A 17,727-nucleotide genomic window follows, 5' to 3' on the forward strand; every position below is an offset into this window, starting at 1 on the left:
GGGATCATGGCCTGAGCTAAAGCCAGACACTTAACTGACAGAGCCACCCAGATGCCCCAAGAGTTATATTCTTAACATGACAAAATATACATACTTTATTCCTAATGCCAATAGCTTTATTTAATGGGAAAAGACTGGTGGCATTTCCACTAAAATCAAAGCAAGGATGCATGGTCTCCATTTCTGCTTACCACTGCCCTACCCTAGAGGTATTACATTACCCTATATAATTACAAAAGATAAATCAAGCCAAGGCATAAGAATGGATAAGGAAGTAAAACTATCACTATTTGTAGATGATATCATAATATATATCTGGAAACCCCCAGAGAATCAATGATAAAACAACCCAAACAATAAAAGAATCAATTGAATAATAGGACACAAAGTTAACATACAAAAATTGCCTTGAAATATAAAATAATAAGATGTTAGAAAAAACCTCATTTTAGATAATTACAACAGGGAAGATTAAATGTTTAGGAATAAATTTAATAGGAATTGTACCCAACCTATACAAGGAGAATTTAAAACATTCTTGCAAGATATGAAAGCAGAAATGAACAAATGAAAAGGCATCTCCTATTGTTGGTTAGGATGACTTAACATTAAAAAGATGACAGCTGTCCCTAAGTTAATTTATAAAGTCAATGTAATGCCAATAAAAATACCAAGGGACTATGGTACAGACTTACAAAAGTTGATACTAAAGGTCACGTGGAAAAACAAACATGCAAGAATAGCCAAGAAAACCCTGAGGGAATAAATCAGAATCTGTGGAATGCTTTTAAAGCAATAATCAGAAAAAAATTCATTAAATTAATATTTTAACCAATAAAAATAAAAAAATAAAATTAAGCCTACTGGACATTATACTATTAAGACTCTATAATTAATAGACAAATAGGCAAATGGGACTGAATAAAAAGTTCAGAAATAAACCTGAATGTATATGGAAATTTGCTATCACAAGTCACTGTGATAAACATGGACCTTTTAATAAATACATGGTGCTGGGACAACTGGGTAGCCATTTGGAAAAAGATGAAATCAGACATGTACTTTGTATTGTATATAAGAATAACCTCAAATAGATCAAGGTTCTAAGAATGGAAGAAAATGAAACTATAGAATTCCTGGAAGAAAACATGGGTGAGCCATTGGTGGTAGAGGGAGACTTTCTCACAATGACTCCACATCCAGAAGCAACGAAACAGAAGTTGATAAATTTGACTACATAAAAACCAAAATGTCTGCAGGGCAAAATGAAACAAAACAGTGTCCTAGACAAAATAGAAGATAATAGACAAACTGGAGGATATTATTTGCAGCCTATACCACAGAAAAAAGGCTACCACCCTAAATATATGAAACAAAGGAACAAACGCACAAAAGAAAAATGGGAAAAAGACATGAACAGACAACAAACAAGTTTACAAGTTCAAGCTCACTCACGTTTAGAGAAGATCAAAGGAAAAGACCCCACTTGTCACTTGTCTTCCATAAGCTTGGCAAGATGCTGAAGTGTGATGCAGACTCTACCCACAAGGCTGTAGGGAAATGGGCCTCTCCTGCACTTCAAATTTTGCAGGAAACTTGGTGATACCTAACAAAAGCTACAGAGACTTTTTAACCCAGAAAATACACCTGTAGGAACCTACCCAAAAGGCACACCCACAACAATGTGGGGGAAAAAAGGCTGTACAAGGTTACTCACTGTAGCACTGGTTAGGCTGGAAGATACTGGAAACCACCTAAATGGGCACAGGCAGGAGAAGCATCCAAGCAACGCGGCTCCAGGCAGCTGAGAAAACCAGAGGAAGTCCTCTGTGGACGGGCTCGCAGTGATTTCCAGGGCATACGGGGAAGTGACCAAGTGCAAAAAACATCTGCAGTGCTGCCCTCCATGTAAGAAAGAAGGAGTCTGAGAAAACACAAACCTGTCTGCTCATCTGTACAAAAGAAACACAGGAGGATATGCCAGGAACTAAAGACACTGGTTTCCTGCGGAGAGTGGGTGGGAAAAGGTCAGAGAGAAGGGGGACAACAGGTATAAAGTGGGGACAGACACTTGGTACAAGTTCTTTGGAAGCTCTAGTCTTAGAACCACAGTAACGTTTCACCTGCCCAAAAGTGAGTACCAAATTTAAATCAACCAGGATGTCAGAGAGAGAAGACCCAAATGGAACACAAAAAATAGCAAATAAAAATATTTTACAAACAAATAACCTAGCTACATTGAAATACAGAACTATCCTCATTCACTCTGAAAAGTACTATTTCTAAGACTGGAAATACTGAATCTAGTCAGCAAATCTGTTTCTCGAAGATTAGCAATTTTGAAACTATTTTATTGTCTACGGCCATACCACCCTGAACGCGCCCGATCTCGTCTGAAACTATTTTATTGGCATACCAGGATTAAATAAGTAAGTAAATATGTGGTAACTAAGGAGAGCCAGGTTTCTCTGTGTTGAAAAGGTTAAGTTACAAATAAGGAAGGAGGAGGCTATTAAAGATGGGGTCGAGGGGGACTGGGTGGCTCAGCTGGTTGAGCATCTGACTCTTGATTTCAGTTTAGGTCGTGATCTCAGGGTCATGAGATGGAGCCCCCACGTTAGGCTCTACGCTGGGCGTGGAGTCTGCATGAGAATCTCTCTCTCCCCCTCCCCCATCCAATAAATAAATCCTTAAAAAAAAAAAAAAAAAAAGAACCCAGTGGGGCTGGATCAGGACTGGAAGTATTAGCATGAATGCCCAGTTTTCAATACATATCCAGACAGCAGCACGGAACCACATACAGACGTGTGCATGTGCACATAATAGGAAGTGTAAATAAAAATATACACTAGTGCATATACATACGCCAATACGTACACTTCTAGCTGTGTCTACTGAGATGGTGGCATCCTAGTAGTAGCGAGACTACACCCAGCACACAGATACTGCTTTCTAGCTACCATCCTCCCGCTGAAGGGATCTAGGCTCCATGGAGAGGGGTTAGTTCAGGCACGGAACGGGGACAGTGCAAGATGAGCCTGAGACATTTTGTGAAACCCCAAATAAGGAAGTTTTTTTAAAAAAAGGATGAGGACACATCAAAAAGACAGAGGCGCCCCATCCTGAAGGAGTACCCCATCGCCAAAGCTGGAACAACATGGGCAATGGAATAAGTAACAACAGCAGTGGATTGCGAGGCAGAGAACAACCTGTGTACCTGTGAGTCTGACCACGGTGTCAACAAATGAATACACAACTGGGGTGGGGGGTGGGCGTATAGTGTTCTTTTTAGATGAATTCTAATTAGCAAATGAAAGAGGAATAAGGAAAATACAAAAGCACCATTAAGTAAATGTCATTTCAAACAAGATTTACCCATAGAGGCTAAAATCAGTGAGCAAGTTTAAGGAGAAACAGGATACTGGCACAGCCTCAAAGCATCTCCTCCAAACTTTTATTAACTAGGAAGAAAAAGACAGTGGCTTTACAGTGGATGAAATCACCTTCATGGAGTGACAAGGTCACCAACGGCAGTCATGACCAGCATGGTGATGCCGTGATGCCCGGATCTGATGCACTGAGAAGGCGGGACGTCACCTCTGCGGCCTGCATGCCAAATGCACGGCCTTCATCTGATCACAGAAAACGTTAGACAACCCTCGTTGAGAGACACTCTACAAAACAGCTGCCCACTATTCATCAGAAGTGTCAAGGTCACGAGCGACCGAGGAGACCAAGAAGCACTAGGAGTCTGTGCAATGTGGACCCTGGATCCCGTCAGGGTCTGAGAAAGGCTGTTAGTGGGCAAACTGGCGAGATGGGAGTCGGGTGCAGTTGAGTTAACAGGGCCGCACCAGTGCTAATTTCACGGTTTGCTCGCTGTACTATGATTACGTAAGTTGTTTAGCTGAAGGCTATACCTAAATTCTCTCTATATATCTTTGAAACCTTTCTGTAAATCTATAACTATTTTGAAATAAGGTTTTTAAAAATGAAGGAAAAAAAAATCTCTCATACCCCTGGTGGTACGTATACCACACTTCAAGAAATACTGATTTAAGCCAAATTGCTTTTCCATAATCTCCACCCACTGATTCTAATTTTTCCCTCTTGAGCAACATAAAATAAATAGTCCCTCATGCAGGAGATAAACATCCTTCCAGATGTTTGCAGATCGCACTCAGGTACTTCTGAGGCTTCCTCTCCAACCAACCATTCCTACTGCCTTTCACTATCCCACACTTGAGATGCTTTCCAGACTCTTCCTATCCCACACACTCTGTGGCAGAGTTTCTAAACTGTCAGCATCCCTCTTAAAATAAACCATAAAAAAATACCTATAGGGCAGCCCCGGTGGCTCAGTGGTTTAGTGATGCCTTCAGCCTGGGGTGTGATTCTGGAGACCTGAGATCATGTCCCACGTCAGGCTCAGTGCATGAGCCTGCTTCTCCCTCTGCCTGTGTCTCTGCCTCTCTCTCTCTCTCTCTGTGCCTCTCATGAATAAATAAATAAAATCTTGGGCAGCCGGGGTGGCTCAGCGGTTTAGCACTGCCTTCAGCCCAAGGCCTGATCTTGGATACCCAGGATCGAGTCCCACATCGGGCTCCCTGCATGGAGGCCACTTCTCCCTCTGCCTGTGTCTCTGCCTCTCTCTCTGTGTGTGTGTGTGTGTGTGTGTGTATCTCTCATGAATAAACAAATAAATAAATCTTTTAAAAAATAAATAAATAAATAAAATCTTAAAAAAAAAAGACCTGCAAAGCCAAGTGGCCCCCACAGCAGAAGGCTTCCTTCCGTGGCTCAGCCAGCACATCTGCACGGGAGAAACTGACCCTTGTGGAGCAGGCCCAGTGGCCATGTGGCGTGGCAGAGTCACGCAGGTGGCAGGTCCAAGAGAGGTGGGAATCCTCTGCCGCCCCCGAGTCTTCTGTGTGTGAAGCAGCTGCCCCAGTCCTGGAGTCTTCTGTGTGTTCTTCTTCACCTGGGAGGGTTCTCCCCGCTCCCTCATTAACCTCACTTTGACATCTGTGTGGTTTCCTGGTCTATCGGAGAACATCCAATCCTTCTTCTCCTGAACACTGAAGGAATCCTACTCATCATCTTCAAAATCTTTGCAAAGAATGCAGCCTTCTGTGCCTCTGCCCACACAGATGAACACAGTGAGGAAGATCAAGGACCTAGACCTCCGGTTATTCAGGATGTAACCAATCTTCACACTGTAAACATAAGCACAGTGTGTAAAACTGGTTTACTGCCAACTTCCCACAATCTGGACTAAAGGGAAAAAGCGGAAATATCCAATATGCCCCACGTCATCTTATACACAGGCTTCAACCTCCCCCATCAGTACCACCACAGCTGCCTGACAGCAATGTTATGTCCCCGCTCCTTTCTGAATAACATCAGACATGCCAAAAGAAAAGCAAAGGGGCACAGATGGGTGACTCTGAGCTAGAACCCATACTTTCTGGATGAAACCTAAAACACCGTGGAAGTACATTCTATACCGTTTCTGTGTGGAGTCAATAACATTTGGCACAGTAAAATCAGCAGACTTGTGATCATCTATGGCGACAAGCTGACATTCTTTAAGTGGCTCAGGTGGTTGGGGAATTGGGTCCCCACACCCAATGGCAGGCGAAAGGGGGAGTCATGCTGGTACCTAGGTAGTCGGTAAGAGCTGGGCTCCTCTAGGGGATGTGGGGCTTACCTGCTTGGGAGCTCTGGACCAGCTGAGTGGATTAAATTATTCATGTTGTCTGCTATTTACTGTGGATTATTGAGAGCTGACTGCGTATGCTATTGACCTGTACACTTACTTGGCAAATTGTCCAGTTTTTATGGACTGGCCTGGGCCAAAGGAAAATGAAGCCTGCAGAGGCATTTAACTCTGGGATTGTGTTACATGGTTCACTTTTACTCCCTCCTGGAGAGGACATGTCAGCCTTCATAAAGGCAGATGAAGATTTACCAGCCAACTAAGAAGACACTTGTACTGTATAAACAAAATTAAAATCCTGAGTATACACAAACACCCCATTACTTAACAATAATTGAATATCAATCGAATAGCAACCTCACCAGAGAACAGTTGAAATAGGAACATGGTTGGCTGAGAGAAGACATTTGATAAGATGCATAAATTAAAATATAAAACACATATTGTGTCGGTTCAATGACAGAACAAAAAAGTCTGGCAGGTCTCCGAAAGCCAAGGTGCCCTCCACTGAGGAGGCACGATCCCACCTTTGTTGCTGTGGACTTTTTCCTTTATTAGAAGTGATGGGCCCCAGTTGGATGAGTGAGTGGGGCATAGGGGAGGGAGGAGTGTCACAGGCTTCACGAATCAACAGAACTGTAGGAACCAGACTGGGGACATCTTAGGGACGCACCGGGAACACATTGGTAAGCCAGTGAAGAGGAGGAGGAGTGCACAGAGTACAGGCCCGCTGCCAGCTCAGCCGCTGAGACATGCAGTCACCTCTGGAAACCTGTTCCTGCTCTCTATGCTCCAGAGGAATGTGGAAAAAAAAACAGATGCCAACTTCCTAAACACCTCAACAGAAAAGCACCACGTATTCTCTCAATCAGCACAGCAAGAAAATGGCATGTTCTTAAAAAAACTAAATACCTTGAAGTAAGCATTTTTAATACATACACTAGTACATGAATTAAGCATACATACTCTGGAGAATGCCAACATAAATCATTAGAACTCAGAATGCCATTGATAGTGAGTCTCTACACACACACACACGCACGCACGCGCACCCCTAATCTTTCATTAAGAAGGTATAGTGGGGATTTTTACTGACTAATGGTCTTTTTTTCTAAAGATTGTTTGTATTAGAAATGCATATGCTGGGGATCCCTGGGTGGCTCAGCGGTTTGGCACCTGCTTTGGCCCAGGGCGCAATCCTGGAGTCCCGGGATCGAGTCCCACGTCGGGCTCCCTGCATGGAGCCTGCTTCTCCTTCTGCCTGTCCCTCTCTCTCTCTCTCTCTCTCTCTCTATCATGAATAAATAATAAATAAAATCTTAAAAAAAAAAAAAGAAATGCATATATATGCTGGTTAACTGAGTCCTAGTTACCAGGAACAGTTTGCTGAGTAAGGCTATATACTTCAGTAAAGGCAGCTTACTTCTGTTGGAGGGGTTGATATGGATGTCCACCAGCCCTAAATACAGAACCATGAAAGCTGGAACAGCAAGATTAATAAGGCCCTATAGACTGTCATTTAGAGAGAGCATGGTTTCCATCAAGCACAGATTCTTCTTCAATAACAGTGTCACTTGGAAAATGACCTTGCACTCTTGGGAGGCTCACTTTCTTGGAAGGTTCAGGACAATGAAACCTGACACAGTGTCAATGACAGAGACCAGAAGTTAGGACTCGTCTGCACTCCACGCTCTCACAGCACATGGATCTTACAGCTCGATGCTGTGTTTTACTCAGCTGTGACCACCTTTGGAAGACTTATCAAACTACTTTATATGGGCTTCTCAGCCCACACACCCCACCTTGCCTGGCTGGGAAACAAGGAGGCTTAGGGGAAGAGGAGCGTTCTGAGACAGCAGTCAGAAGCAAGAGTGACAACTAAATTTCAAGCGGGCTAGCGACCTAGAGGAAGAAAACAGAGCAAAGAAACGCCACGCTCATATTTCCAATTAAAAACCATGAAAGAACAGAGTAGACTTAATGAGGATCACGTATAGGCCCATGAGATTCATGATGTCCTCTATAAACTGAAGATACATCCTGATTAAAGCCAAGATCTTCAGGAAAGCAGGTACACAAATGGACTTACCGCATAGGTCAGGTCACAATGATAAAAACGACAGTTTAGGAGTCTTTCCACATTTGTTACTTCATTTGGTCCTTGTAACAACCCCATGATGTAGGAAGAGTAAGAATTTTATTTCTATTTTGTAGATGCAAAAAATGAAATCCCCAAACCTGAACTAACTTGGTGAAGTCGGGTGACCTGAAATGACAGAGCTGGGTCTTCAGTGAGCTTTCAGTCCAGCTGGGGAGACAAAACTGAAAAATACAACCAGGAAGCCCTAAAAACCAAACCATGTATGAAAAAGATTTCAAAACTTAATGTAAACTTAATAAAATCTACACTAATCCAGATGGTGTGGTAGTGGCATGGGGATAAACCACAGATCGATGGAACAGCACTGAGAATCCAGAAATAAACCCTTAAGTTTATGGTGAACTGACTTTTGACAAAGATGCCAAGACAACTCAATGGAGAAAGCACAGTCTTCATCAGACATGGCATGGGCACGATTCAATGTCTATGCACTAAAAGAGGAACTTTGGGCCCTATCTACATACCACACACAAATATTAACACAAAAGGGATCAGAGAGCCAAATGCAAGCACTAAAAGCATACAATTTTTAGAGGAGAAACATAGGACAAGACCTCTGTGATCTTAGGCCAAGATTTTGAAGATGTGATACCAAAAGCTTGATCTATAAGGAAACAAATTGAAAAATTGGACTTCATCAATATCTAAAATTTTGGGGCTTTGAAAGGCACCATTAAGAAAGTAAAAAGACAAGCCACATTCTTGGAGAAAATATTTGCACATTATCCCTTTATTTTGTTTTAAAGATTTTATTTATTTATCAGAGAGAGAGAGAGAGAGAGAGAGAGGCAGAAACACAGGCAGAGAGAGAAGCAGGCTCCATGCAGGGAGCCCGATGCAGGACTTGATCCCGGGTCTCCAGGATCACACCCTAGGCCAAAGGCGGCGCTAAACCGCTGAGCCACACGGGCTGCCCGTCATCCCTTTGTTAAAAGACATGTATCCAGGGATCCCTGGGTGGCTCAGCGGTTTGGCTCCTGCCTTGGCCCAGGGCATGATCCTGGAGACCCGGGACCAAGTCCCGTGTAGGGCTCCCTGCATGGAGCCTGCTTCTCCCTCTGCCTGTTTCTGCCTCTCTCTCTCTCTCTCTCTCTGTGTCTCTCATGAATAAATAAATAAAATCCTAAAAAAAATAAAAAATAAAAAAGACATGTCCAGAATATACAAAGCAGTCTTTCAACAAGATGACATAAGTTTTTAAGTGGGCAAAGGATTTGAATAGTGTATTCTCCAACAAAGATATATAAAAAGCCAGTAAGTACATAAAAAGACATTTACCACCATTTGTCATTAGAAAAACGCAAATCAAAACCACAATGGGATACAGTTCCCAACCACTAGAATGGCTATAATCAAAAAGAGATAGTAACAAGTGTTGACAAGGATGTGGAGAAACTAGAACCTTCATTCAATGCTGGTGGGAATGTAAATGGCACAGCTGCTTTGGAAAACAGTTTGACTCGGGACACCTGGATGGCTCAATGGTTGAGCATCTGCCTTTGGCTCAGGGTATGATCCTGAGGGGTCACAGGAGATTGAGTCCCTCATCCGGTTCCCTGCAAGGAGCCTGCTTCTCCCTCTGCCTATGTCTCTGCGTCTGTGTGTCTCTCATGAATGAATAAAAAATCTTCTGATACAGAAGGTCAATCAGTAGTTGCTAAGGGCTAGGGGAAGGTGAAAGAGAGTGACTGCCCACGGGAACCGGGTTTCTTTTTGGTCATGAAAATGTTCTTTATTTAGATTATGGAGATATTTACACAGCTCTGTAAATACATTAAAGTCACTGACCTGTGTACTTTAAAAGAGTGAACTTTATGGTATGTAAATTATAAACAAAGCTGTTTTTAAATATGAGCAAAAGTTTTGAATAATTCACCAAAAAAGTTATGAGTGATTAAAAAGCACATGAAGGGATCCCTGGGTGGCGCAGCGGTTTGGCGCCTGCCTTTGGCCCAGGGCGCGATCCTGGAGACCTGGGATCGAGTCCCACGTCGGGCTCCCAGTGCATGGAGCCTGCTTCTCCCTCTGCCTGTGTCTCTGCCTCTCTCTCTCTCTCTCTCTCTGTGACTATCATAAATAAATAAAAATTAAAAAAAATTAAAAAAAAAAACAAGAAACTTAAGTTTTTCTAAAAAAAATTAAAAAAAAATAAAAAGCACATGAAAAGATGTTCAACAGCAAGTCACTAGGGAAATGCAGATTAAAATCACAGTGAGACCCCTAACTTCATACCTACTAGAATGAGGATAATTGGACAACAGAGAAGGGGACTCAGCGGAGCCCTCTGTAGGCTGCCAGTGTGGATGCAGAATGTGCCCCCTCAGAAAACAGCATGGCAGCTTCTCTGGCACTGGGAACCAGCAATCCCAGTCCTCTTGGTCTAAGAGAAATGGAAACATGCATATACACCAAGATCTGCACATAACTTTTCTGAATTTTCAGCATTATTCATAATAGCCAAAAAGAATAAACAACACAATGTCTATCAACTGAAAAATGGATAAACAACATGTGGTATATTGGTACAATGGAGTATTACTTAGCAATAAAAAGGAACAAGCTAAAGATACATGCCTCACCATGGAGGAACCTGAAAAATTAAGATGCTGCCTAAAAGAAGCCAGCTGCAAGAAAAAGCACATTCAATTCTGTTTATATGAAAAGTCCAGAAAAGGCAAATCTAGAAAAATACAAAGTAGATTAGTAGTTGCCTGGAGCTGAGGGAGAGATGATGGAGCTCCTGCAAAACAGGTACAAACGAGGCAATGGAAATGCTCTAAAACTGGGGATGACGTCTGCACAACTGCAGATTTACAAAAAAAAAAAAAAAATCACTTCATTGTACACTTGGAAAAATCCAGCTAAACAGCACGGCTTTGCTAATAAACACACAAGAAATTGAGAAGACATGAGCTGTGACCATGAGGGTGATGATGAGGCACACTGCTGGGGCTTTGCCAGCCAAATTATAATTTTCCCTAAATAAATGATAGTTTGAAAGCACCAACATTTCTATGCCTTAGTGTAATCCTCCCTTCATTTCTTTCCAGTTAGACACACACACACACACACACACACACCCTCAACATATTAATCACCCAAAATGTATTTGTTGAACACCTACTACATGCCTTGCTCGACTCTGGGCATATGAAAACTGAAGAAGCAGAAGCCACATCATGATCCTCCAGCCATGGCTACTGAGCCCAACAAACACACCTGAAAAGCCCCCCAAGCATGGTAAAGAACCCCTGACTGTTACCTCATTTTGACTTTTCTGTGTCATATATTAGGAAATTTGCCAAAAGCTAGAAATGATCAAGGCCATATGCAGGTGGCGGTGTGAACATGTGTATTAGAGATATAACCAAAAATGAATTACTGGTAAACCTCCCTTTATCTAGATGGGAAGGTGGCTGAATACAATTAAACTGAGTAGAACAGACAGTAAAAGTAGCTCCACAGATTCACCTTAAAACTAAAATTGAGTGAGAATTAAATAACTTGGTTTTTGAGGCATGGGTTGCAATTATCTTGAATGAGAAGAGTGACCAGAGAAAGGCAGAGTGAAGGGTTTTGCTAGGATTGGCACCATGGCCAGTACACATAAAGTTCTCATAGTTAAGGATCTTGCTTAGCAGATGAGCTATAAAATCTACATCCTACAGGATGAAACAAGCAATTTTTCTTTCTTTTTTTTTAAGATTTTATTTATTTATTCATGAGAGACACACAGAGAGAGGAAGAGACACAGAGGGAAACGCAGGCTCCTTGAAGGGAGCCCAATGTGGGACTTGATCCCCGGACCTGGAATCACACCAAGCCAAAGGCAGATGCTCAACCGCTGAGCCACCCAGGCATCCCAAAACAAGCAAATTTAACTCTGAATTTTCTCTCTTTACAAGTTAGACCCCATAGGGTCACTTGAATGGAGGTAAAGTCATCAACATGTCTCAGTGGTTTTGCTGACAAGGTCTGCTAGCTGAATTTACTAGATAATTTTTCAAGCATTAGTAAAGGCAGGTCTAAAATTTATAAACAGAGCAGAGTGTATAATAAGATATCCTCACCAAAAAAAAAAAAAAAAAAGATATCCTCAGCCCTTGATTTTAGGGGCAACTATTCATAATACCAAGAACTGGTGAAAATGATAGGTTGGAACTTTATCATTTACTTACATCTAAACAAAGGCCAAGTATCAAAAACATTCAGTAAAGTCTCAGGATACAAAATTAATATACAGAAATCTGTTGTACTTCTATACACTAATAATGAAGTAGCAGAAAGAGAAATTAAGAAAACAATCCCATTTATAATTGCACTAAAAATAATAAAATACCTAGGAATAAACTGAACCAAAGAAGTAAAAGACCTGTATTCTGAAAACTCTAAAACACTGATGAAAGAATTTAAAGACAAAAAAATGGAAAGGTATTCCATGCTCATGGATTGGAAGAACCAATATTGTTATGATGTCCATACTACCCAAAGCAATCTACAAATTTAATGCAATCTTGACCGAAAAATTTTTCACAGAATTAGAACAAATAATATTAAAATTTGTACGGAACCAAAAAAGACCCCAAATGGCCAAAACAATCTTAAGAAAGAACAAAGCTGGTATCACAACCTCAGATTTCGAGATATTCTACAAAGCTGTAGTAATCAAAATAGCATGGTATTAGCACAAAAACAGACATGGAAATCAATGGAACTGAACAGATAACCCAGAAATAAAACCATAATTATATGGTCAATTAATCTATGACAAAGGAGGTAAGAGTATACAATGGGGAAAAGCCAGCCTCTTTAATAAATGGTGTCAGGATAACTGGAGAGCTACGTGCAAAATAATGAAATAATGAATTAAAGACCTAAATGTGAGATCTGAAACAATAAAAATTCTATAAAACACAGGCAGCAACCTCTTTGACATTGACCATAGCAACTTCTTACTATATATGTCTGCTGAGGCAAGGGACACAAAAACAAAAATAACCTATTGGGTATACATCAAAACAAAAAGCTTTTGCATAGCAAAGGAGATCATCCATAAAACAAAAAGGCAACCTACTGACCGGGAGAAGATATTTGCAGACGATACGCACAATAAAGGGATAACATCCAAACTATGTAAAGAACTCCTACAACTCAACACCAAAAAACCCAAATAAGGGATCCCTGGGTGGCACAGCGGTTTAGCGCCTGCCTTTGGCCCAGGGCACAATCCTGGAGACCGGGAATCGAATACCATGTTGGGCTCCGGGTGCATGGAGTCTGCTTCTCCCTTCTGCCTATGTCTCTGCCTCTCTCTCTCTCTCACTGTGTGCCTATCATAAATAAATTAAATTAAATTAAAAAATTAAAAAAAAACAAATAATCCAATTAAAATGGGCAGGACATGAGTAGACATTTTTTCAAGGAAGACATACAGATGGCCAACAGACATGTGAAATGATGCTCAACATCATTAATCACCACAGAAACGCAAATCAAAAGTATAATGAGCTTCCACCTTGCACCTGTCAGAATGGTTAAAATTAAAAAAACCCAGGAAATGACAAGTGTTGGTGAGGATACGGAGAAAAAGGAATCCTTGTACACCATTGGTGGGAACGCAAACTGGAGCGGCCACTGTGGAAAATAGTATGGAGGTTCTTCAAAAAATTAAAAATAAAATTTTATGATCCAATAATTCCATGATTGGGTATTTACCCAAAGAAAACAAAAACACTAATGCAAAAAGATACATGTATTCCTATGTTTATAGCAGCATCATTTACAACAGCCAAGATAATGCAAGCAGCCCAAGTGTCCATCCACAGATGAATGGCTAAAGATTCCATACACAATGGAGTATTACTCAGCCACAAAAAAGGTCTTGCTATTTGCAACATGGATTGACCTAAAGAATATAGTCAGTCAGACTATAGGAATAGACTGTTGACCTAAAGGAAATAAGTCAGAAAAAGACAAATGCTCTATGCTTTTGCATATGTGCAATTTAAGAAACAGAACAAAGGGGATCCCTGGGTGGCGCAGTGGTTTGGCACCTGCCTTTGGCCCAGGGCGCGATCCTGGAGACCCGGGATCGAATCCCACATCGGGCTTCCGGTGCATGGAGCCTGCTTCTCCCTCTGCCTATGTCTCTGCCTCTCTCTCTTTCTCTCTCTGTGACTATCATAAATAAATAAAAATTAAAAAAAAAAGATTTAAAAAAAAAAAAAAAAGAAACAGAACAAAGGAACAAACTAAAAGAGACCAAAGGAAAAAAAAATACAACCCTTTTAAAGAGAACAAACTGGCGGTTGCAACAGGGGAGGTGGGTGGGAGGATGGGTAAAACAAAGGGGATGAAGAGTACGCTTGCCATGATGAACACTGAGTAATGTACAGAATTGATGAAAAATTACACTGTGTACCTGAAACTAATATAACACTGTACATTATGCTTCAACTATTAAGTATATATCAAAAAAAGAAACGCAAAGGTAAAAATGTTTTTAAAAGAATAAACAGAAAAACCTGTCAATACCCAATTAATTAATGCACCCTAATATGCTATTGCTATAGGATACTGACAAAGAATCAAAGAAAAGTATAATAGAGGAAATCAGAAGCTGGAAAACTTGGATCAACCCAGGGAAAACTGGAAAAGATACCAAATCAATTGTGAGCCCAGACATGGCGGGTGTTGCTCCCCCAAAGAACTTGCTTTTTACAGCGGTCTGGAAGGAGCAACTTCATGGACAGCACAGGGTGAGTATGCATGACTCCAGGTGTTCTGGGCATGCGTCTCTCTTCTGGAACAGGTAGTGTGGTGAGTGTGCCGTGGGCAGGGGGCCTGCAAGAGCCAAGCGCTGGATGTCCTCAAGTCTCAGGGTCAATCTAACCAAAGATATCATTTTTTTCTTTTTGCAGAGCCTAGAACAGTGTTTGCTCTACGACGGGTCCTCAAAACGCGCCAACCCAGACCCCACTGATACCTAACTGCAGCACGTGTCACCATATCAGGTACCCTTCACAATCAGGACACTCGGGATCACAGGAGGTGGCTGCCTCTGGCTCTGCCTGAGAATCACTTGCGAAGCTATTGCAGAGATGGTCCTGACAGTTGCAGTTTCTAAAACCCCACAGATGGTTACAATGCACAAGGTGTAGCGCCACTAATCTGTGAGCAGAGGACGGAAATGGGTTGTACTTCTCTCATAACCAAATTCTGGAAGAGGGCATGTGTGTTTGAGAGAGAGAAAGAGAACGGAAAACTCGGGACAAGGACTTGGATACTTTATTGAACTCAATCTGGATTATTAGAGCAAAGGCCAAAGGCACAACGCAATATATACAAGGACTTTATCAGATTAGGAGGCCATACACACCTTGGCGATTAGACTCTGAACTCACTACTCCTGGATAACAGCCGGGAAGTACTGCAGCCTCAAGCTGGGTACTTAAGTTTCAGGATTGCAATCTGAAGGATCCTTCAAGGTTTCTCCTGTAAGCCTTTCTTTCTCTCTGATCAATAAGGAGCTCTGGGGCAGCCCCTGTGGCTCAGTGGTTTAGCGCCTGCCTTCAGCCCAGGGTGCGATCCTGGAGACCTGGGATTGAGTCCCATGTTGGGCTCCCTGCATGGAGCCTGCTTCTTCCTCTGCCTGTGTCTCTGCCTCTCTCTATGTGTCTCTCATGATAAATAAATAAAATCTTAAAAAAAAAAATAATAATGAGCTCTGGTGCCTGGTCCCTGACAGCCTGTGGCATTACACTTTCCATCATTTTATGGCCAATTTAGGACTTTGTTGCAAAGCCCCACATGGGAGGCTACAGAGCCCGGTGGCTAAGAGGACAGGCTCTCGAGGCAGCCGGTGCCATTTAATCCCTACTTCCCTGCTAGCAGTGTATCCTCAAGCCGCTGATTAACCTCTCTGGATCTCAGCTTCCTCACTTGTAATCTGGGAACAGTAACAGTTTATTGTGAACTTCAGATGATCCACCTGGAACCACTCAATCCGTAACCTCTCTGTTAAACGACCCAAAGATGGAAAACACAGTGTGTCCCGCCGGGAGCTCCTTTTCTCCCCCAGTTCCACACCAATTTTCTCTCAGCACTGCCTACCCAAGTGCTCAAGTCACAGCCCTGGGAGCCAACCCAGACGACTCCGCTTCCCTGACCTCCTGCGACTGCTCCATCGGCAAGGCCTGTCCATTGACCTGTCCATGGTTCCTCCAACATACAGAGCCTTCTGCCCGACATTCACGGTCTTCCTGTCCTTTCTGTCCAAGCCTGTCACCTTTCGTAATCCATACACTCCTTGCCTCCTCGCCTTCACTCTGACCACCATACCCTGCATTTTCCCCAGAGCTTCCAAAATAAGCTCTTAAAATGTCAGTACGATCATGTCACTTTACTATTTACTTCGCACTGTATGGAATGTGAGCGATGTACTGATGACCTAGCGCTGACCTCACATAAGAGGACAACACTGGGGAGTGCAGGACACGGGAGTCTGGGTAGCACCAGCCCCATACCTGTATTTAGGGTCCCCATGCCACTGCCCTGGCCTGCTCCCCTCCACACATTATGAGCAGCAGAATCATGCTTCCACCTTGTCGGAGCCTATGTGGTTTGAAGCTTCCGTTCCAGGGCAGATGTGACACAGGCTTCGGGCCCCGCAGTGCGGGGGGAGGCAGCACATGCAGGGTACGAGACTAGCCCCACTCTTGCGGCGCTGTGCACGACACCTGAGAAAGCAGTGCCTGCATTAGCTGGGGGGCCGGAGTCCGGGCTTATCAAGCCTGCAGGTGCAGAAGAAACAGAAGAACTCGGGAGCTGGACCCGAAAGAAAGGCGGTGGGTGACAAGCAGCCAACGGGCCAGCGGAGGTGGGAGTCAGAGAGCGCTGCTCCACCCCACAGGACCTCCTGTCTCCCACCTGGTTCCCGCCCAGGCTCACGCAGCCCTTGACCCCGGGCGCCTGCACCAGCCACCTGGCCTCACCCCCGTGCTCTCCGCTCAAAGCCCTCCACCCACCCGGGCGGGGTCTGCTCACGAGGCAGCCCTACCTCGCCCAGCCCGGCGCCGGCACCTGGAGCAGCCCGGGGCAGCCTGCACCCCGAGCCCGTGCACCGGGCAGGGTCACCGTAAGCGCCGCAGCTCCGGGCCTCCGGACAGCGCGGCACTCACGGCGGCCGCTCCCGCACCTCTGCGCAGGCGCGGCCCGGAGGGGGCGGGGCAGCACCGCGGCCACGCCCCCTGGGCCCTGGCCACGCCCACCCCTCCAAGAGGGCGCCGGCGCGACCCGGGCCTGGCTTCCTCCTGGAAGGCTCCCGGGCTGCGGACGAGAGGCCCGCGGGACACGTCCGGGGCGTCCGCCATCCCGTTCCTCTCGCCCAGGCCCGGGGGGCAGAGGCTCACCGCGTCCCCCGGAACCTGAAGCTCCTCCGCCCTCCGCCGTCGCCAGCAGCCCGGCACCACGGTTGCCATGCGGCCCCAGGCCCGAGTCCGCGGGCCTCTCATCCCCGCCGGCCGCAGGCCGCCAGCCCCAGCCGCGGTGGCCACGCCTCCTTCCCCCCACGTGTCCCGGGGGAGCCAATGAGAGACGGGGGGCGGGGCGAAGGCCGCTGGGCCTGGCGCCGGGGGCAGCAGCCGCGGAGCGGACTCCGGAGTCTTCTGGGCAAAACGGGGCTTCTGCCCCAGGCCATCACTCCGCGCAGGGCCGGCCTGTCAACTCTCCGACCACTGACTCGCCGTGGCTCTCCGAAGAACCGACTCCTTCGGCGTCCCGCCACGCCTGCACTCCGAGCGTCGGACCGGCTGGGGGAGCTCCCGCCCCCTCGCTCTCGTGATTGGCC

General features: G+C 44.4%; 1 protein-coding gene across 16 annotated transcripts in view; it reads right to left on the bottom strand.

The window, feature by feature from the left end:
• Positions 1-17,727, bottom strand: part of C28H10orf143 (chromosome 28 C10orf143 homolog) — a 96,742-nt gene extending 79,015 nt beyond the window's left edge. Inside the window, exons 1-2 of one of the 16 annotated variants that reach the window (XR_004810094.2) lie at positions 17,291-17,705; positions 4,755-5,216 (exon numbers count right to left, since the gene is read on the bottom strand). Coding sequence is in view for 4 of the 16 variants with exons in the window: in XM_035707807.2 (XP_035563700.1) it covers positions 17,291-17,392 (102 nt within the window). In the remaining 12 variants the exon portion in view is untranslated. Of the gene's footprint in view, positions 1-4,754; positions 5,217-16,405; positions 16,673-16,938; positions 17,084-17,290 lie in introns of those variants that run through there. The other 15 variants (XR_007406697.1, XR_004810095.2, XM_035707809.2 and 12 more) reach the window with 15 other exon arrangements.

The sequence above is a fragment of the Canis lupus genome, chromosome 28 (genome assembly GCF_003254725.2).
Source record: "Canis lupus dingo isolate Sandy chromosome 28, ASM325472v2, whole genome shotgun sequence".
In the NCBI taxonomy this organism is placed as follows: domain Eukaryota; kingdom Metazoa; phylum Chordata; class Mammalia; order Carnivora; family Canidae; genus Canis; species Canis lupus.